Source organism: Sceloporus undulatus, chromosome 6, assembly GCF_019175285.1.
Source record: "Sceloporus undulatus isolate JIND9_A2432 ecotype Alabama chromosome 6, SceUnd_v1.1, whole genome shotgun sequence".
Taxonomy (NCBI): domain Eukaryota; kingdom Metazoa; phylum Chordata; class Lepidosauria; order Squamata; family Phrynosomatidae; genus Sceloporus; species Sceloporus undulatus.
Genome location: NC_056527.1, coordinates 160218989 through 160241803, shown reverse-complemented (window position 1 = coordinate 160241803; position 22815 = coordinate 160218989). Strand labels below are relative to the sequence as shown.

At 39.8% G+C, this 22815-nt stretch overlaps 2 protein-coding genes across 7 annotated transcripts in view; one reads left to right on the top strand and one right to left on the bottom strand.

Moving 5' to 3' along the window:
- The window catches only part of USP8 (ubiquitin specific peptidase 8), a 36431-nt gene extending 27769 nt beyond the window's left edge, over nucleotides 1–8662 (top strand). For all 6 annotated transcript variants that reach the window (XM_042474640.1, XM_042474639.1, XM_042474642.1 and 3 more), the window contains 7 exons: nucleotides 922–1184; nucleotides 2353–2565; nucleotides 3273–3483; nucleotides 5673–5909; nucleotides 6895–7037; nucleotides 7655–7787; nucleotides 7998–8662. In XM_042474640.1, the coding sequence (XP_042330574.1) occupies nucleotides 922–1184; nucleotides 2353–2565; nucleotides 3273–3483; nucleotides 5673–5909; nucleotides 6895–7037; nucleotides 7655–7787; nucleotides 7998–8183 (1386 nt within the window). In that variant the 3' untranslated portion in view covers nucleotides 8184–8662. The remainder of the gene's footprint in view (nucleotides 1–921; nucleotides 1185–2352; nucleotides 2566–3272; nucleotides 3484–5672; nucleotides 5910–6894; nucleotides 7038–7654; nucleotides 7788–7997) is intronic.
- Nucleotides 8663–9838: 1176 nt separating this feature from the next.
- USP50 (ubiquitin specific peptidase 50) lies at nucleotides 9839–22797 on the bottom strand. Its single transcript, XM_042477170.1, has 7 exons — nucleotides 22190–22797; nucleotides 19707–19907; nucleotides 18379–18574; nucleotides 14810–15016; nucleotides 13957–14099; nucleotides 11965–12097; nucleotides 9839–10288 (listed from the first exon to the last, which is right to left on the bottom strand). The coding sequence occupies exons 1-7, from the start codon at nucleotides 22240–22242 to the stop codon at nucleotides 10097–10099; spliced, it is 1125 nt and encodes a 374-aa protein (XP_042333104.1). The 5' UTR covers nucleotides 22243–22797; the 3' UTR covers nucleotides 9839–10096.
- Between the last annotated feature and the right edge of the window lie 18 nt (nucleotides 22798–22815).

Below are 22815 nucleotides of genomic sequence, written 5' to 3'. Positions count from 1 at the left end.
GGATCCTTCATGAAAATGCAGGGCCTACTGTATATGCAAAGTGGCATAATGTAATCATATCAGATAGTCTATATTAAGATCTTTACTGTCCTGTTTTGGGCCAGTTGTAATTGTCTGGAGTGAAGAAGCCATCCACATATGAATTCACTCCTGTCACTGCACATGCTAGACAACAGTCAGACCTCACAAACACCAGTCCATGCTAGCCAGACATCAGAGGGAGAGGTGATGGATTCTCCAGCTGGAGCATCCATTTTGACACCAGTACAAGCCCGATCAGGACAGCTCAAGGACTGCCTCTTACCATCCCAGGAACAAGACCAACCTTGGGAATCTCCCCCTCCAGCATATCCAGTGCTCAGAAATGCTGGCAGTTCCATCCCAGCAACATCTGGAGAGATAGTTCCCATTTTGCCATACATAAATGGCTCCTTTGGCATAGTCATAGAATGAAGTGTGTAGGGAACTTACTGTGAATGTCAATTCCTGTTTGGTGAAGATATCCAAACCCATCATACTACAGTGATGTTCACAGATTTGTTATCTGCCTTGTGCTTATGTCTGTTTTCTTTCATTTTACCCTTTCTGTTATTTTATCTCCCTAATAACCTCTTGACTTTGGTTGTCTGTGGGAAGAAATGGAGATAAGACATAAAATCCTATAAATGCATTTCTTTTGACACATGACCCTTGTCTATCTTAAGTCACATTAGGAGTTAACCCATAGATTAATGTTTTCTCCTTCTACAGGAATTGAAATTCACAGTAAATTCCTAGTATTTCACTGCCACACAATTTCCAAAGGCAGCTCAATATCTAACTCATTATAGTATTCCAAAACAATTTTTGAGGTTAGATTTAACTCTTCCCCTTTTTTCCCACCTCCCTCCTCCTTTTTTTAATTGCACGTGTCATTTGAAGTTTCTTGATCCAGTTACTGGGACTTTCCGTTACTACCACTCTCCGACCAACACAGTTCAAATGTATCCACCAGAAATGACTCCATCAGCCACTCCACCTTCTACCCCACCAACTCATAAACCAAAACCTCAGGCTGTGGATCAGCGAGAGAGGGAACCCTCCAAACTGAAGCGCTCTTACTCCTCACCAGATATATCCCAAGCCATTCAGGAGGAAGAGAAAAAGAAAGTCACCATCACTCCTACCATTAATCGTGAGAATAAGTACGTTACCTATAGTATGCCTTTTGCAAACTCACAAATTGGGATTTTTATGGATGGGGCGGGGGCAGTCCACAGTTCTGTAATCTCAGTGCTGAAATCCTTTCGATGATGTGAAGAAGCATAGAAATATAGATGCTTGCCGTTTGTGTTTTAGAGCTTCTCAGAATACATGGGAACTATCCACTGCTGACATAGTCTAAACATTAAAATGCCGTGGTGGAGAATTGACTTGGCCACAGATACCTTAGTTCTGATTACAGTTTTTCTGTGCCATGTTCCACTGTTTATTCATGTCTATTCACGTGAAAGTATCTTAGAACAAATTGGATGACAAATGTATGTGTGTCCACATTTGTGAGTGTGTGTGTGAGAGAGAGAAGTTGCCTTCAAGTTGATTGCAATTTATAGCGACCCAATGGCAAACTACAGGGTTTTCTTGGCAAGTTTCTTCAGAGTGGGTTTGCCATTGGCATCCTCTGAGGTTGAGAGAGTGTGACCCTGGGTCACTCAGGGGGGTTTCATGGCCCAGCAGGGACTCTGGTCTCCAGAGTCATAGCCTATGGTGGCACACACTCTTTACTCAGGATTTTATTATAATGATTATGTTGCCTATGGTTGAGGCATTTATATAACTTTACAATTTTAAAGCTTATAACTTCCCAGTGTAAGTATACTTCATTATCTGGAAGAACTAGAAACACTCCTCAGCACTCTTATTTGTGCTTTGTGAATATGATCCATCAAAAATTAAGCACTTTGATGTCTCTGTAGTACAGAACATATTAAATTGTGTGTTAATTTTGACTGGATCAAAATTAATTCAAACATTGAATTAAAATTTTGTGGGGTAGATTACAAAAAAAAAGACTTTTTTTGAACCCACCCAACTTTGCTAAAATTATATTATATTATATGGAGCACACATGGCTTGTATGTACTGATTTCTGGAAGCTCAGTCATCTTCTTTCCACTGAGTCTGAGGGACATGTCAAAGAACAAAATACCTTAGATAACAAACCATGAACACAGAACATCATAAATTTTAAAAATATTAAACACAAAAGACATTTCATTTTTATATTATTATTCATTGTATTTCCATCCTAAATAACAAACTACAAACACATCATAAACGTATTTCATTCTAATATTACTGTTTTCCTTGCAGACCAGTAAGCTATCCTAAAGCTGAAATCTCAAGGCTTTCTGCATCTCAAATTCGCAATCTCAACCCTGTATTTGGGGGAATGGGACCAGCTCTCACAGGTCTTCGGAATTTAGGAAATACTTGCTATATGAACTCTGTATTACAATGCCTGTGTAATGCACCGCATCTGGCTGACTACTTCAACAGAAACTACTATCAAGATGATATCAACCGGTAATAATCCTTTTAAAAAAATTGTATTGGGTTGCTTTCATTGATTTACATCTGAGTGCAAAACGTTATAACAACATTTCGATAAATATGGGTGTTTAGAGAAATTCTAATGTTTTTATTTTATTTACATCTTGCATCTCACCTTTTATTTAGTGGAATTTAAGGTTGTGTGTGTGTATGCACATACACATATTGTTCCCAATGAGCCTTCCATCCTGGAAGCATTCTGTAATACCTAAGGCAATGAATCTCATTGTGAATTTTAAAAACACTGTAATGTTTAACTATTGTAAAACAAATATTTAAAAACTCAAACAGAACATAGTAGTATAAGTATTTCAGAGAAGACTTTTAAAATTCTGATTGACTTAGAAATGGACAACTGAACAGATTTTTGTGGGGCAGGGAATCCTATATCCTGGGATGGCTACGGTGAATTTCCCTTTGTCTTCTAACTCTAACTTCTGGAGAGCCTGCTCAGAATATTAGAATAGACAAGTTAGTTTCCAGATCTCAGCATTAAGTGGTAGAAAGTTCATGTTTAGGGAGCCTCCACTGAACAGCTAAACCAGTATTCTCCAGTGTAGATACACTATAGGCACATAAGTCAGCTTAGCACAGAAATGGCAGGGTTGCATTAAAAAACATTTGTTTCAGATTCCTTCTGTTTGAAAATGTCAACCATCAAATTCTTGTGTTAATTGCAGGTCAAATTTCTTGGGGCACAAAGGTGAAGTGGCAGAGGAGTTTGGCATAATTATGAAAGCTCTTTGGGCTGGACAATACAGATATATCAGTCCAAAAGACTTCAAAATTACCATTGGGAAGATCAATGATCAATTTGCAGGTTACAGTCAGCAAGACTCTCAGGAATTGCTGTTGTTTTTAATGGATGGTCTCCATGAAGACTTGAATAAAGTAAGTTTCGTTTTTCATGAAAATTACACAACTCATATGGGAAAGTAGAGTTCCAAAGTAGTGGCTTAGAATTTCACACATTACCCATGATCCTACATTGAGTAGGCTGAGCACAACATCCTGCCCTGGTAGGTTGACAACAATTCTAACTTCAACAAACTTCCGGCAGGGGGAAGGTTGATGCACTTTGGTTTTCAGTAGAGCTTTATAACAACAGATCAATGGGTGTGATGAACAGTGGCATTGGGATGCCAAATTGTTTTCTTCTGGAGACCAAAGGAAAGATACCTTCCTTCATCAGTATTGAGGAACAAGGACAAGAGGCAAAACGAGACAGTCATGCAAAGAATGGGAGGCTGGTACTCACCATGAATTCTAGGTTGACTGCATGAGCAGTCACTGCATGAGTATCACTTTTGAGACACTGAATGTGGCAAGGCTCTATAGCTAAGCTGATCTGAGAGAGAGGGGCCAACAACTTCAGCAGAAAACGAACTTTGGTTTACTGCCTTATCAGCTGACACGGGGAAACCTATGAGTGTGTATTGCTCCTGCCTCTCAACCAACTTCTCAATCTTCCTAAAACCAGACAGTGTAGCAAACCATGGAGGATGCCTTTTTCATGAGCTTCCATTGGATATCTGGATGGCTGCAGCTAGAGAAAGCTGAATTAGATGAACCAAAAGCAGCAGAACAATTTATATGTTCTTACGCAACTGAAACTAAACTAAAATCTGAAATATGCCGCAAATGCATCAGATCCTGGATGACATGATTCTGAAAAGTATCTCAACATTTTGGAGAGATTAAGAGTTGTGCTATTTTGATTAAACTTAGGGTCCATACAGACAGGCCTAAATAAAGCTGCTTCAGGTCACTTTGGAGGAATGCTATTTAAATGATGTGTGCATCCTAAGAGGCCAGAAGCCACGCCAAAGCCATGCTCCAGTACTAAGGACTGGAATGCAGCTTTGGTGCAGCTTCTGGCCTCTTACGATGCATGTGTCATTTAAACAGCATACCTCCAAAGAGACCCGAAGCCGCTTTATTTTGGCCTGTCTGTACAGGCCCTTAGTAAGTTAAAGAGCATCTTTTAAAAACGTGGATATCATTATATGCTGATGAGATCAACTTCCAGGAACTTGAGTTGAGATGGCTTATAGAGTGCTTACAAGAAAGATTGCTATTCTGCTTTCCCAAACATGTACTAGCCCAGATAACTTTATTGTCAGCAGAATATCCTTTCTTTCTATTAAACTGATCAGTAGGTATCCCCATACAGGGAATAGGAGACAATGCAGAGGCAGCAATGTGCAGCTAAAAAGCATTTCTGTCCTTGGTTGCCTAAGGAAAAAGTAGCTGTAAATATAGCCAAGAGCTGAGCAATCCTGAAGTGGGATGGAGCAGAGTAATGGAAAGTGGAAACCTTGCCAAATTCAGATCAGCAGAGAAGCAGCTTGCCAGTGACACAATAGACATAGAAGTATTTTCAGTGGCTGCAAGGGTTTTTATGAGATCAAATATGCCCCTCCATATTTTTTTAATTTTATTTTATATATTTGGATTCTGTAATCACAAAACTGTATGTTATCATTTGACTAAACTAACTGTATGCCCTGTTCAAGGCTGGTGAATGTGCAGACCCCCAGATGCTCTTAACACCATCAGCCCAACCAAGGTGGCCAGTGGTCAGGGATTTAGAGAGTTATAGTTGAATAATATCTGGAGGGCAGTGGGTTTCCTGTGCACCAGTCAAGCTGTTGACATCATATTCATGTGTGTGTGTTGTCATACAAGCGTATAAAAATTAAACTGTTTTGTAAATTATGACTGAACAGAATTGATAAATCTCCAATCCTGAATTTGCATTAGAAAACTAATAGGATGGCTGTTGTGATTTCATACAGAGGAGTCCCAGCAGCATGCGTCTGAACTGAGTACTCTTTCCAAATCTCTTTTCCTAGCCTTCCACAATATTTGTGTTAAACTTGTGATAAGAAAGAAAATCTTTTTTAAAAATTCAGGTTATTGCTTAGAAGAAAGCATGTGCTACAAAATAGGATGCTCAAACAGTCTATTAAATATATCTTAGAAACGTGTGCATTATCACTTCTGTCTTTCCATAGCAACATGTAAAGCATACCTTCATCTGGCTTTCGTTAAAGCATTTTAATTTCCCAACTTTCCAGGCTGACAACAGAAAACGTTATAAAGAAGAAAATAATGATCATCTAGATGACTCCAAAGCAGCTGATCTTGCCTGGCACAAGCACAAACTGCTCAATGAGTCTATTATTGTTGCACTCTTCCAAGGCCAGTTCAAATCCACGGTGCAGTGTCTTACCTGTCATAAAAAGTCTCGGACCTTTGAAGCATTTATGTATTTATCCTTGCCACTTGCATCCACTAGTAAATGTACATTGCAGGTGAGTTATATAAGCCAGTCGTAAACAATTCCTAAGTGCTTTTGTCAAAATTTAGTTTTGTCCCCAACTCTTTGATTTCTTTTGTTATTTCCACAATTATCTTTACAGAAATATTGGGGACAATACCCAGGCTTTTAACAAGCTAATGCACAATGGTGGGGAAAGTTAAATGACCAAACTGACAGAGTTGTGTGAATATGAGTCTTCTCCTTGCTCTGAGTAAAACCCCTTAAGAAGCTTTTCTTCCCATGTTGACAGGAGCAGTGGAGAAAAGCCAAGGATCTATCTCTGATCTTCTCTCCCATTCCCCTACCATGCTATTTAATAGGAGAAAGAACTATGCTTATTTTATATTCTGTGTACTTCATGTGATCTCCCTTATAAATTAAGGGACATTTGCTGGGTTGTGTGCTTATTCTCTATTTGTAATAAATCAGAATTCTGCTTGAAGAGGAAAGATTTAACTACATACTCTGTAAACTGTGCATGTGTTCTTATTTTGCTGATTGTTTCTGCTGCTTCTCTTCATGAGGAGGACAAGAATGTTGAGTTCTGCTCCCTTAAAAATCCTATTTAGTTTCCTTTCTGACTTCAGTGATTTCACCAGGCATTAGTTACATAGAGTCAGATATATCTTCATAACAGTCAGAGCTAGAAACCTGCCTTTTTAAGAAAGAAGGTGAAGGGAAAGAGAGCCAAGTTTCCCTGGTTTTGTACTTTGTAAGGTTTTGTACTTTCACCAAACTGTATTGTACAGCTCTGACATTTTGTTTCTAATACTTCTGATTCCAAGATTATATTTATCATGAGAGTCTGAAACTACTTATTAAAAAACTTTAAGGCTTTTTTCACTGGTTGAAGCCTGAGAAGGGCTACTACAAGGCTAAGTCCTCTCAGAAAATACCAGCAAATGGTTTTAGCCCTCACATTTATCCCTACTTTTAGCTATTTCAATTCAGGCTGTGTGTTTTTTTCTCTCTCCTAGGAATGCCTTAGATTGTTCTCCAAAGAAGAAAAACTGACAGATAACAATAGATTTTACTGTAGTCATTGCAAAACTCGAAGAGATTCTTTGAAAAAAATAGAAATCTGGAAGCTGCCTCCTGTTCTTTTAGTGCACTTGAAAAGGTAAGGTTCAAGAGTAGTACTGTTCCTAGCCATGCAGGTAATTTAGCCATTCTAAAACACTAAAGTATATATTTTTGAAGAGTAGGAAGTTGCCCTATACAGAGTCAAAGGGTGCTAACTTGGCACTGAGTTCCTAGAGCTTTAGAGAAGAGCCTTCCCCATCCCTGCCTGAAGCTGGGACCTTTCTTAGGCAAAGATTATACTCTGTTGCTGAGCTACTGCTATTCCCAACTCTGTCTTTCAGATTCCACTCAGCTTAATATATTAATTATGTAGACAGTGACACATCCATATATATTTCAGGTGTTGAATATAATCCATTCTGGGTCCATTTTACACTTGAGGTTGTGGCTGCTACAGGTGTTTGTCTGTATAGGCAGTTTTGTTGTGTTAAAGCTTAGAGACCACTTGAAAATGATGGATTTTCTTGGAAGTGGCATATTCAGCCCAAGACATTTCTGCTGTCTGTTCCCACATGCAGTATGACTTGAAACTTTGGGGACACCAGAGTAACCACATCCCATAATCCTGTATCTTTGAAATTATTTATCATTGCTGCAGCATTCTTGGTAGAGCCAAAAATATCTAATTCTTAACACATTTCAATTCATGCCTAGGTTTTCCTATGATGGACGATGGAAGCAAAAACTTCAGACGTCAGTTGATTTCCCTCTGGAAAACCTTGAGCTGTCGCAATATGTTATTGGGCCAAAGAGTATCTCAAAAAGATATAACCTCTTCGGTGTATCTGTAAGTAACCATAGCTAAGTTTAAACTATATCTCCCATTTAATCCATGTAAAATGTCACAAGCTAGGAACAATGTGCACAGGAGAGTCACTCTTATCATCATTTACTACCAAAGTCCTTGGAGCCATTGAGCCTTGCTTTCAGTGCTAGAAAAGATTAGGCCAAAAAAGAATATATTACGGTTTCCTAATCCCATTCCTTTCCTCTGTAGAATCATTACGGAGGGCTGGATGGAGGACACTACACAGCCTATTGCAAAAATGCTGCAAAACAGCGATGGTATAAGTTTGATGATCACGAAGTCTCCGAAATCTCTGCATCATCTGTGAAATCTTCAGCTGCCTATATCCTCTTTTACACGTCTTTTGAACAACGAGCCGGCGATATAGCTACGTAAAAGAAATGTTTGAAGAATATTGGTCTCCTTTTATAAATGCATCGTAACAGCCTGAGCTGTGATTAATATATGGTCACTGGCTGAGGCAGGAGATGGCTGCAGCAGTTTCTCATCTAAGATATATACTAGTGTTACTGCTTAACTCTGAAAACCAAATGATTAACTCTGCTGCTTAATACAGAACAATTTGTTTAAAAAAATAACTTATTTTAGTGATGCTCCAAAATTATAAATCTAACTTAGTCCTTTTAAGGCTATTAATATATGGGTTTAAAATGTCTTAAAACCCAAAGCATATCTTTATTTTCCCTCCCACATTTATGGCCTTTTCACACTAACCTTAAGCTTGAGTCTACTGTGAATACGATAGAACGATGTCAGCAGGTAGGAATGTATGTGTACATATTGATTGCAGGCTTGCACATCCAAACTCTGTATATAATAAAGATATGTGGTCCTCGGAGAACTACTAGAATGGAGAGGGTTGCTTTGTCTAAATATTTTCCTTTTATGTAGGGAAGAGCCTATTTTCCTGTTTTTAACAATTATCTATCTGCACACCTTAAAATGTGGTCTAGAAGACAGACTTCCTTTTTTTAACATTTTAAATATAAGAGTTTCATGTACTCCTGTATTTTAAAAAAAAATCTTATTTTCAACAATATGAAAATACAATGGCCTGTTAAAACGTTTGTTCGTTTGTTTTCGACTTAAATAAATCCAATAGCCAGATTTGTCTGTTCAAGCGAGGAGTAAAGGAGTGCTTCTGCACATGCCAGTTTTGTCTAAAAGAGGAATGAGGAAGGCTGGAAACTGTCCTTATGCCTATAATCCTTGTAGGATTGCCTCATGTTTTTTCAATCTGGCAGAGTCACATCCAGGCCATTCATAAGCCCATTTCTAGGTTTGGAGACTTGGCCGTTTATCTTTCCCACAGTTGGGTCATGTATGTCAGCTGCAGATACTTGAGGCATTACAAACTAGAACTGCCAGATCTCTTGCAGGAAAACTCTGGCCCCATACAGACAGGGCAAAATAAAGCTGCTTCAGGTCACTTTGGAGGTATGCTGTTTAAATGATGCACGTGTCCTAAGAGATGGGAAGCCAGACCAAAGCCACAATCCAGTCCTAAGGACTGGAGTGCAGCTTTGGCGCAGCTTCCGGACTCTTGGGACACATGCATCATTTAAACAGCATACCTCCAAAGTGATCCGAAGCAGCCTTATTTTGGCAGTCTGTGTGGGGCCTCGGCCTCCTTAAAAAGTGCCCATGTTATCTCTCTCCAGTTGTTGCTCTGGAATTCAGTCTCTTCGATTTTGTTTCTACACCTACTTCTTCCCCTTCAGTGCCTTCAAGGCTAGTTCGGATCCCACCCTTTGTGCAGTTTGTACTAGATGAACAAAAAAACTTCTTTACACAATCTCCCATTCAGTGAGGATTTTCAAATACACAAAACTTCACTTTTAACTCGCAACAATTGCATCCCCCCAATAATACAAGCAAATGTGGATGCGTGGATGCTTTCTTAGTTTTCACTACCTTAGTAGCCCTGGTTCAGCAGAGTTCAATCCACATTAAATCAAACTTGGTGAGAAAAAACAATCACCTTCATTAACTTGGAATTTTGTAATTTAAAAAAAACAACACTTCATTTCTAGCTGCTCAGGAAGAATTTATTTAGCTTGGGGTCACATACTGTGAGAGCTTACCAGAAATGTGTTCACAGTCAGCACTCCTCTTTTCAATGAGGAAAGTAGTGCTGCAGGAGCCAATGCCTAGATTGCTAAGTATAGTCCAAACGCAAACAGGAAGAAATGCAGCTGTTCTTCTTTGATGATGATTCAGAGCTTGGCCAGGTCAGTGGATATTTGCCAAAGTTTCAGTGGGTCCTACTTAACTGTTGTCATTGCTTCCTAGCTGCTTTGGTTTTTGACAGGCACAGAGAAAGTTTGGCTGCTGTAAAACAGGAGATAAGCTGCAGACGTTTGTACAGTAGACTCTGGAATCTCGCTGATCTGAGAGTCATCAAAGTTGTACCAGCTTTGGGTCGGTGTGTGCTTACAGAACGATGTGTAATGGCCACCATCCAGATCTCCAAAGTGATTCTGAAACAACAGCAATATATTAAAGCCCATCCAGAACATGCTTCACTTATTTTCATTCTATTTTATCTTATCCCTTGAGGAATCAGAGTCTAAAACATACTGCAGAAATAGTCCAGTTTGAGCCAGGGCAGCTAAAGTCTTAAACTGGATTATTTCTGCAGTGTGTTTTGGACCCAAAAAGGCCAACTTCCTTCCTCTTTCCCCCTTTTATCCTTACAACAAAGGTGGAAAATAGATGAAATTGAGAAATAGTAACTGGCCTAGATGAGCTTTGGCTCCAAGCATCAATTTTTATCTCAGTTACTTTAGACCTGAGCTAATTCACCACATAACACTCATTGGTACTAATCTGTAACAGCAAAATTTGTTTCCTCTGTGTCAGCGAAGAGATTTCACAGGTAAAAACTATGCAGATTAACCACAATAAGGTTGGCATTTATTTAGTGCCATACATGAGTGAAATATTCACCCGCATCCAACAGACATATTTTGACAGCAGTTGAAACAGTACTGCACATACAGCAATGTTGCATATTACAATTTCACACTGCATTATGATTGTCCATGACACCACAGCACCAAGTCATTTAACATGTACTGGCACAATACTGGTATTTTGCATGGGAACTTGTGTCAGCAAAATACACCTTGGCATGCTGAAATGTACATTAATGGTATATCTATCCATTCACATTCCAATAGTTCATCAGCATTCAAGCACTGGCTGATTTCTGATGGGGAATCTCTGACAGCCAAACAATACACAGATAGGTGTTGTAAGAGAAAATTCTAAGCAACTCTGATTTTAGGCTGCATCAATAGAAGTATAGTGTCTAGATCATGGGTAGTAATAGTGCCACTATTCTGCTTTGGTCAGTTCTGGGCACCACAATTCAAAAAGGATGTTGAGAAACTGGAGCATGTCCAGAGAAATGATGAAGAGTCTGGAAACCATGCCTTATGAGGAGAGATTTAAGGAGCTGGGTGTGTTTAGTCTGGAGAAGAGAAGGTTAAGAGGTGATATGACAGTCCTGTTCAAATATTTGCTGGGATGTCATATTGAGGGTGAAGCAAGCTTGTTTTCTGCTGCTCCATAGAATAGAACCTGGAAGAATGGATGCAAGCTACAGGAAAAGAGATTCCACCTAAACATTAGGAAGAATCCCCTGACAGTAAGAGCTGTTAGACAATTGAACACACTCCCTTGGAATGTGGTAGGGTCTACTTCCTTGGAGGTCTTTAAATGGGCTGGATGGCCATCTGTCGGGGATGAAATAAAAGTTAAAGGGATGCTTTGATTGAGAGTTCCTGCATGGCAGAAAGGGGCTGGAGTTGGATGGCCCTTGTGGTCTCTTCCAGCTCTATGATTCTATGAAATGAGATTCCACCTAAACATTTGGAAGAACTTCCTGACAGTAAGAGCTGTTCGACTATGGAACACACTCCTTTGGAGAGCAGCAGTCTCTCCTTTGGAGGTCTTTAAACAGGCTGGATGGCCTTTTACCGGGGGTGCTTTGTCCTGTATCATTTTTAACACCTTTGCCTCATGAAGAAGCCAGTGGAGTTCTGAAAGCTTGCAAGATGTAAAATGTGCATTTTGTTCGGCCCGATAAAAGTATTGTTTTGTGGATTTTGGATGATACATCACTCTAAAACAGTATTCTATGTCAACTTACCACCACAGCAAATAAGCTATATTTTGGGTTTTTTCGAAAGAGTGGATATATGTAAGGAGACAAATCTAAGTTATTCAGTGGATAGTAGATGTCTGTTTTCAGTTTCTTTTTGTAACTTCCTTGACAGTCAAACCTGAAAGTAAATAACTTTATAAATGTACAAATACATTTGGGGGGGGATAGCTGTCTTATGTTGTGAATATTTGGGTTTGTAGGGGGGGAAGCAGTGAAACACTTATCTTTGACATACACCACTTTCATATATAACAATAGCATCAGCTGATTTTTTTTTTTACTTAGTATAGTTCATCTCTGATATGTATAGAGAAAGAGAGGCGGGGGAAAGACAGAGTATGGTTGCGTAGCACTGTGCAAATATTGTTTAAAATGCCATTTTTGCCTTGTTTTTAAAAAGTTGTTAAAAATAGAGGTCGCTTGTGAAAACACAGAGAAAAATGTACTGGAGACAAGGCATATTGTGTGCTAAACAGAAATCTACTGGTCAAATATTGCATTTGAAAAATGTTATTCATCCTTCTGCAGAATAGCTCTGAGCCAGAATTAACTGCTTGATGACAACCATCTCCCCACCTTCTTGTTAACCACAAAGGAAATGTGGGCAACCATCTAAGCAACAAACACACAACTACATGTCTCATCATTTAGCAGTAGTACTCCGTAATACATTCAAACATATAGCCGTGTTAGTCTGTAGAATCAGTGCGTAGAGAGATCTTGTAGCACCTTTGAGGCTAACTGAAAGAAACAAGTTGGCAGCATGAGTTTTTCTAGACTACAGTCCTTCCTCAGATGCTTTTGGTGATCGGTATTACATTGTGAGCAAGCGAATTTTAACCATGGCAGGTAAGCTGAAATAATTTAAGTAAATAGCTTTAAAAGATATTTCTAATACTGGCTGAAATTCTACAGTGTGGCATCGCACTTCTACAGGGGGAGCTCCATTGTAGCTCCCTATTCCCCACCAGCCGTATGGTAGTCCCCCTGAATGGTCATTGCCATTGCATGGCTAGTGGGGAATTAGAGAAGCGCCTGGCCCACACCCGCAGGCATAGAGATAACCTCTTCATCTGAAATCTGCAGATTATGTAATCCATATGCGTCTGGCTATGAACCAGATGCTTCTCTGATCCTCTGCACTCTCTACCTGCCACAGAATGGCCATTCAGCGGAGTTATTGAAGCAAAACTGCAAGTCCTGGTGTGGGTATGTGTCTTTACTTGTTGTGAATAATGGAAAAGAACAGCAACATTTGCAATAAGTCTTCTTACATGTGTTAGGTGGATAGAAAGATCCAAGGTCAATCTTACAATAACATAAGGCATGTGAACAGAAAAAAGGGTGTTCATAGTAAAGGGGGGAAATGAGGGTGTTTTGATTTACTGTATAAGTCTAGCTGTTTTGATCAAAAAACTGACCCAAAAAACCTGGGTTGACTTATTCATGGGTCAATGTAAGTACTGTACTATAACTCTTTATAAAAAAGGAACCATGCCCTTGTGAAAGGCAAGAGCATAATCTATCATGGAAGCACCGATCCCCCCATTCCATTCTCTCATCCATCCAGTCTTTAGTATGATCAGTTATACCTGCCTGAATTTTCTAAGTTCTTTGGCATTGTTTTCCTTTCCTTCATCCTTTAGACCCTTTGTTACATGCCCCTAAGTTTTACCCTCAACTTATCCATGGGCCATATCAAAATCCATAATTTTGGCCCCAAAAACTTGCCCTCGACTTATACATGAGGTCGACTTTTAGTCAAGTATATTTGATAATGACACAGTGAGAATGTAGCTCGCTTAAAAGTAGAATTTATGGATGCCTTGCTCTTTAATCCCAACAACACACGTCTATGGTGAACATCTATAGTTCCTGAATAAAGCTTTACTACTTTTTTTTACTACTGAAAGCCTGGATTTCTGAACTGAAGTGTTCCTGCACTTAATTGTAAATGCAGACAAAGATGAGCTGTACCTCTTCAGGTGGAAAATAACTAACTTGGGTGCCTTGGCAATGCTTGCTTTTACTGCAGCATCCGTCTTGATCCCACAGCATGAACAGTTAATCTGGTTGTTCCATGTGAGCATGTCTTGTTGAAAGAAGCATTCAAGACATTCCTGGAGGGAATTTTTTAAAAAGAGAAAGTTGGCAATTACTGCTTATAGCAACTGGCCTACTAAACTAGCTCTCTGCAGTTCATGGTTGTTAAAGCAGGGAAGCCATCAAAAGGATGGTCTTCACTTGAGGGCACAGTGCACTCAAGACTATTCCCATCTTTTCACCTTGCTATGAAAAAAGAACCTGGGATTAAAAAATTCCCCTTTGAGAAGACTTTCAAGGCCCAGTTCTGTTCCAGGACACTACAGAACAGATTGCACAGCAAGAGACCATTCAGAATGGTTCGAGCTAGTGAAGGCTACCATGGCAGAAGTGTGGTGAATCTCTCTTTTTAGTCTAAATTTGTAGTAGTTATCAAAGGAGTTGAACCTTATCCTGAGAATGTGATCAGTACTGTAGCTCCTCCCCCCCTTTTCCCTTTTAAATCACACAGATACTCAGAGCAAACTCACTATATTTCTGTCATGGGGGCTACTAGTTGCCACTGGCTCAAGACATTTTGAACGGTCTGAAGGCATTTAGGAGCACAACTAAAATTCAAGGTGGCTTGAGTTCTGCTCACCAAAAATCATACTGTTTCAGAATTATTCAGGGTCCCAATCCAAAGCCCACTCAAACCCAAAGCATAACAACATTGCCTACAACACAAGTGGCAAGAGAGACAGCTGAAGGAGAGTGGTTTCCTTCAGCAGGGATTAAAAGCTCATACCTCTAGCGAACATTCAGTTTCATATGGGATGGGAAGTGACAAGACAGTGAAGATCTCATTTTTGTAGGTGGTGGTATGACACTCCAAACACATAATGTCATAACTAAGATGTCCTTCAAAAAGCCGGGTGATAATGGAGGATTCGCTGACATAACTCCTGGGTTCCCAAGCAGTAGATGAGGTCCCTTGGTTCTTTCTCTTACTTGTCTACAAGGAAAGGGAAATAGCACATTACAGATAATCCTGACACCCCCCCACCCTTTAAATTCTGTTCCAAAGTTGGTTTGGGCTACTTTAGTGAAATTTTTTGAATCTGAACAACTTAGTAACCCAATTCTGGTTCTCTGCTGAAGTTTTCAACACTGATTTGTGGGCCAATAATAGTTTTGCCAAACAGATAATTTGATCTTTGCTAATCCAAATTTTTACATTTTGGAATGAAAATGTAATTGGTTGAGTTCTCCTTTGCGTTTAAGTTGTTGCTATTAACGTCTTATTCTGTCCTTCCATTGTCTCCTACACATACTGATTAAAGTCTACATTGTGATAGTTTTTTGTGGCTTTTTCGGGCTATGTGGCCATGTTCTAGAAGATTTTATTCCTGATGTTTCTTCTAAGATGCCAGCCACAAATGCTGGTGAAACGTCAGGAATAAACTCTTCTAGAACATGGCCACATAGCCCAAAAACCCACAAAAAACTATGGATGCTGGCCATGAAAGCCTTTGATTCTACACTGTGAATTTATTCTTGAGGTGTGAGCAGAACAGATCACTTCATACCCATGTAGCTGAATAATACTTTAGTACCATTTTTGTTCTTCCTCTCTTTGGTGAATTCTTCAAATGTAGTGCCAAAGCATGACTTAACAGTCTTTGAATGATGATCAGGGTTCCTTGGTTCCTTCCCTGCTGATGTGCTCCAATTTCTATGGTTAATATCATGGAGCTTGCCAATCATCTGTCATCTTGTCCCAAACTAGGAAAACTATAGTTTATGAAGCACATTTGTGATGCCAAAGTTTGAATCCAAGTTTAGATGAGACAGCAGAACATGACTTGCTAAATTCTAGAAAAGAAGCAGAAACTGGGGAGCATTTAATAAAATCCACATAAGAAACTGGAGACACATCTCAAGATGCCCACAAGATGTTTATTTAATTAACATTTAAAAAGCCCAACATATCTCAGCCTACCGTATATAATTGTGTACAAGTCGACCTCATGTATAAATTGAGGGAATGTTTCAGGGTCAAAATCGTGGATTTTGATAGGATCTGTGGATAAGTTGAGGGTAAAACTTAGGGGGCTTAACAAAGGATGGAAAGGGGGAAATACCGCTTTTGGCCCTCCTTCTCCTTCTCTGGACCTCTCCTGACCATCTAACACCAATTCCCTGTTGCTGATAATGAGGAAATTGAAATAGTTAAAGATCTCACATACTTACTAGACAAAACTCTAAAGTGTAAAGATATGCACCTGAACACTACAGTTAGAATAATTCAAGCCATTGTATTCCCTATTACCATGTACGGATGTGAGACCTGGGCAGTGAAGAAAGCAGATAGGAAGAAAATCAATTCATTTGAGATGTGGTGCTGAAGAAAATTGCTCAGGATATAATGGACAGCTAAAAGGACAAACAAATGGGTCCTAGAACCGATCAAGGCAGAACTATTCAACCTTTTTTTGCCTTGGACTTTTCCCAAAAGGAGAATACACAACTAGGGGAAAATGAAGCAGATGGTGCAGTAGGGGAAATGCAACATGGATTAGATAAAGAGGTGGCACAGGAATACCTGGCTACGCTAAAGAAGTCCAGTTTCCAGGACCAGATGAGTTTCATCCAAGTGTATTAAAAGAACTGGCAGAAGTAATCTCAGAATCATTGACAATAATCTTTGAGAAACTCTGGAGAACAGGAGAAGCAGTAGACAGTCTGTAAGCACTTAGAAAGAAGTGCCGTGATTCATAAAAGTCAATATGGGTATTGCAAAAACAAGTCATGCCAGATTAATCTCATGTCTTTTTTTATAGAGTCACTTGGTAGATGCTTGGTAGATGAAGGGAATGCTGTGAATATGATTTCAGTAAGGCCTTCGACAAGGTCCTCCATGATATCCTTGCAAAAAAGCTAGTAAAATGTAGACCAGGCAATGCTACTGTTAAATGGACTGACCAAACCCAAAGGGTGCTAACTAATGGCTCCTCTTCATCCTGGAGACAAGTTACTAGTCAAGTGCCATGGGATTCTGTCCTGGGCCTAGTGCTATTCAACATCTTTATCAATGACTTGGGTCATGGACTGGATGGCATGCTTATCAAATTCACAGATGATACCAAACTAGGCTGAGTAGCTAAAAAACCAGAGAACAGGATCAAAATTCAAAATGACCTGAATAGACCAGAAAGCTGAGCCAAAGCTAACAAAATGAATTTCAACAGTGATAAATGTAGGGCACTACACTTGGGCTGTATAAATTAAATGCACAGATATAGGATGGGTGACACCTGGCTTGAGAGCAGTGCGTGCAAAAGGGATCTAGGAATCTTAGTGGATCATAAGCTGAATGTGATGCTTTGATAAGGCCTCACCTTGAATACTGTGTCCAGTTCTGGGCATCACAATTCAAGAAGGATGTTGACAAGCTGGAGTATGTCCAGAGGAGAGTGACCAAAATGGTGAAAGGTGTGGAAACCATGGCTTATGAGAAGCAGCTTAGGGTGCTGGTTATGTATAGTCTAGGGAAGAGAAGATTAAGAGGTGACATGATGGGCATGTTTAAATATTTGAAGGGATGTCTTATTGAAGATAGAGCAAGCTTGTTTTCTTGGATTCAAACTACAGGAAAAGAGATTCCAGCTGAACATTAGGAAAAACTTCCTGACAGTTAGAGCTGTTTGACAGTGGAACACACTTCCTTGGAGAGTGGTAAAATCTCCTTCTTTAGAAGTTTTTAAACAGAGGCTGAATGGCCATTTTTGGGGAGTGCTTTATTTATGTCTTCCTGCATGGCAAGGGGTTAGACAGGATGGATCTTGTGGTCTCCTCCAACTTTATGAGTCTATTATTTTAATTCCTACTCCTGCCATCATTATTCAGTTAGTTAATGTGTTTAATTGTTTAATCTTAGAGGCTTACATTTGGTTTTTTCTGTTCTGCATTTCAAAATGTTCCAGATTCTTTTAGATTTCTTTTATCTATCTGCTGTTCTGAGATCTTGTGACACAGATTAGGATATAAACATTTTAATTAGTTTTTAAATAAGTCCTGGTGACATAAGAAAATGGGAATGCACTTGATATGATATGTCATTCACAGGATGTAGTCCTGTGTCTCACAGCTGAAAGTATGAAGCCATTCCCTTACTACCACAGACAATAATAGTGATAGTGTTTGGGTCCTTTCTTCACTATGTGTTGCCCAGCCCTTAAAGAAGCACAGGACAAGCTGCTCTAAGATAAACATTCTTTCCATCCTCTGGTTCAGTCTAATTGAAGAATTTTCTGTCTCCAGCTGTTACAGTTCAAAGGCAGGCTGGAACGCACAGCTTTGAGGTTAAGTGCTCACCTTCTTGAGTGCTTCATGCAGTTCGTTCAACACATAAATCAGAAACTCCTGAGCATCCTGTTGGGTTTTCTTGGTGAAAGCAGGGTACCGCTCCCCAATTACCAGTCTAAACACCTCTGGGGATACGCAGTCAAAGTCCCCGAGCCACATGTCATTCATCAGGTAAGCAAAAGCGGTTGCAATCTCTCCATTCTCCCTTAGAGATTAAAAGGATGGTGCAGAAATACTTTGAACAAGCAAAAGAATAAAAAAATAATAATTCAAGATACATAGCTCAAGTACAAGATACATAGCTAGATCCTTTGATCTAGAATGGGAGCAGGCACAATGAGGCCCATGGACCACATGTGGCTCCTAGGTGAAGCCCCCTATTATTTCCCCAAAGGCACCCACCCCCAATTTTAAAAAAATGTGGTGCAACTGGGAGGCATTTTGTCCCCCCCCCAAAACAACACAAAAAGCTCCCCAAATGTGTTAAAAATGTCATTCTCACAAGCTAGAGCCACATACTGTATTACCCTCCAAATACCAAATACACTCTTGATGTCACTTCACCATTTTGAGAGGGACTGCAAAGGACAATGGAGGTATTTGAGTTTGCTCTGTGGGAAGCAGCCTGGTGGGAGTAGGAGGAAAACTGGCCCGTGGTCCCAGTGCAATAGCCCAACCTTGGCCTAAGGTGAGATGGCCAGCTCCGTTGCTCAGAACACCTGAAATGAATCTGTACAGCCTACTCCCGGACTCACATTCTGGACTGGAAAAGCCTCTGTCTCTGCATTATCTTTTTTATTTCTTAAAGCTATGACTTTTCTCCCCCTCCATACTTTACACTTAAAGTTTATGACTATGGGCCTGAACAAACAGGCCAAAATAAAGCTGCATCAGGTCACTTTGGAGGTATGCTGTTTAAATGATACATGAATCCTAAGAGTCCAGAAGGCGTGCCAAAGCCATGGTCCAGTCCTAAGGACTAGAACGCAGCTATGGCGCAGCTTCTGGTCTCTTAGGATGCGTGCATCATTTAAACAGCATACCTCCAAAGTGACCTGAAGCAGCTTTATTTTGGCATGTCAATTTGGGCCCTAAAACAACAAAATAAGAGTGGGCAACACTAGACCCAGGTGCTGCTGGACTGCAACTCCCATCAACCTAGTTAATCAAGCCAATGGTGAGAAGTGATGGTAGTTGCAGTCAACAACCTCTGGAAGGCCCCAGTTGCACACCCTTTTTGGAAAAGGTTTGTTTGTTAGCCCTAAGTACTTTCAAAATTAAATTACTTTTTGCAAGTAAGAGCAGTGTATTTTTGCAGAACAAAGCCATCAACTTACTTGTCCAGTGATGCTGTGTATTTGCCAGACAGGAAATATTCTACCAGTGGAGATACACTGCAGAGGCACTGTATCACAGCATTCATATAACAGGTATTGCCCAGGTTTCGTAGGCCGGTTAGTCCTTGGTACTGTGGGTTTGTCTCATCTCTGGATTCATCCATAGGCTCCTCCGAAGGCTCCAAGGGCAGGACACCCTTGCTGTGTTACCAAAACCAAACTACTGTCAAATAGGTCTAGGGTTTCCCACACACACACAATGAACAAAGCTTTTACATGATAAAGTGATAGCTTTCAAAAGTGCCTTGCATATATACCCTTTTGCACCTTTCCAATAGAGCCTCCAGCACTCTGCTTGAACTGCACCTTAACTAAAGTTTCCAGATCTCAGTGCTTGGTCCTTAGTCTCAGCACCTCAAGGAAGAGGAATCTCCACATGAGAACATTACTTTGAAAGACAGATATATGATAAAGACAGACAGAACCACTTGGGCTCCTTATGGCTACAGTAGGCTGTTTGCCATTCAAAGCAGAGCCTAGAAATCCTTCTTGTGTGTTTTTAAAAGCAGTATAGGCAATGATATGAAAAAACAGAGCTGGGAAAAAAGCTCTTGGTGCTGTATCATTGCATTTGTCTTATAGAATCTCTATCATTGTGATATGAAAGAGCTCAGGCAGCTGTTCACCTGATAACCAGTTCATATGACTATAGCAATTTAGGAATAACAGCAAGGTGGGAACTGGGTTGTGAAATGTAGGAGAGTCAAGCTTTTAAGTGAAAACAAATTTGGTAGTTTGCTTAGAAGAAGAGGAGGAGGAAGATGGTGATGACGGTGATTTCAACTGATTATATGAACCGATCCCATAGATACCCCTTTTCCAGAGCTATACCACTGACCTGTGTAATCCATCCATTATGCTAAAGAAAATTAGGACCGCAGAACAAGCTGTGTCCTCTGTAGTAAATCAGCTTTGTATACTTATGCTGCATTCACTGTGTAAATTTCTATGCAGAGCATCTGCAGGCCACATTCATACCTATCACTTAATTTTTCATTATTATTTCAGATTTTTATATTACAGTTGAAACAGGTTAATAATCAATTCTGACCCACCCACACCTATCACCTAATCTGAAGTAAAGTCACATTGAGGACAAAGCCTGTCAAAAAACTAAACTTCCTCCTAATTCCTAGTGTATAAGACCAAGACTGCCAAGGCACAAGGAAAATGCACTCAGCTCCTGATGTATGTTCCACTGTTGAAATACGACACTGAATAAAAGACAACTTTGGTATAAATAACGCAGCAACATCTATCTTATCTACTTGGACATCCTTCAGAAAACTACTGGTTGCCCTTAATATTACAAAAGCTTATGCTACCAACTTCTTTCTCTCACTTTTCAGAGGTGCTGCAAGATCCTTTGCATATTGATCCATGCTAACACAGCTATGTCTTTGAATTCTAAAGTCTAATAAATTATTCTTGCATTATACACGTTTGTCTTTGAGAATGCAAAATAAGCAATACTGGAAAGCTTGATTTCAGACACATGATGTCTGTGATGGCAGCAATTATCCAGGGATGCTGGTGTCTATTGGGGAGATTAGATTAATAAACTCTCACAAGAACTATGAGGGCAGCTAGAAAGTGTCCACTTTTGATGCCATAGTGGTGAGACAGTTGGTGGTAGAGACAGGGAATTACATTAAATGCAAAGAAAATGGCATAGCACACACCAGGTAGACACCTTCTGGAGGAAATTGCTGAGATAACTGGTCCAATGAAGTGTATCCAAAATGCAATTTGAAATATGAACACAGCATACCAATGTACTGCTTAGTCTGCTGTGTTCATTGGTGATTACTCGTTTGCAATTTTGTCATCCATTTAAATACATATATATTTTTAAATGGATCATCTACTAAGATAAATCAGACTTCAATGAACCTTTCCACCCAATAAGGCTGTCCATCTGATGGAAAGTCATGGAAAAGTCAAAGAAGGAACCTAAGGATTGTCTAGGAATGCATTTGGGGAATTTTCAAGAGGTAGGTCAAATGAAACTCTTGCAATTGCTATGTCTGAAAGATCTATGCCACTAGGCTTCTCATACCAACTGAACCAGACCATTGTGATTTAACTGTAAAATAATGATGTGTTCCTAACATCAGCATTCCCAGTTTTGCTTTTTACAGGAACTTTTGATTAACTATTCAAGGAATAAATCACAAGGTGTAGAAAGTGTGTGACAAATGTTCAGTCACAACCCAAGAGATTACTTCACAGTCTTCCCAGCTCCATCAAATCAAAAAATTATACCCAAGCAAAATTCCTAATTCAAAGATGTCAAATATTTTTATATATTTGCCATCTGTTGATCGCACAAAATTCCAAAGGAAACCAAATAAATTCAGGGGTTGCTCCATCCCCACCCTTGCCTCATCTTCAGCCCATACTAATTTAAAACAGAAACTCACAGAAGATAATATATACTGAAGTCATCTGGCATCTTTGTTGACCTGGAAGCCATCAGTTGCAAGGAGAAAAAATGGTCCTCTAGTTGGTGTCTGGATGGGAGTCAGCTTACGATCTCCTCTTCATTTTGAGGCTAGATGTTTCTGCTTTCTTGTGCAATTGCATTATTTCATCTTACTCATACACAGAAGGCCTCAAATACTTGGACTTGTCTCCATGGTTCTTTCCGCTGCTCATCATGGGGCTCCAATATGGATTCATCTGGCATCATAAATGCACTCCAACTGGTTGCTAGGCAATGGTTTTGAGATTCCTCTAACAAGGATGGAAGGCCCAGCAGTTCCAGAACCTAATGCCTTTGGAGAAGATTCCACTGAGTTGCTTTCCAAAGATGTTTCATGGTTCAACAATACAGGTGGCTGCCAAATTTGCTTGCTTTCTAGTTGGAGATTGTCTTTGTCTTTGTGCCCATAAACAAATTGCAAGAAACAGGAAAGGAAGCATGCAGTAAATCTTGAGAACACTGTAAGCCATTCCATAGTCATCGCTAAGTCAAAAGAGACTTCTCAGATGCCTTCAAGAGCAACTTGATCGGCAGTAATGTGGCAAGGCTTTCCACAGCATGGAG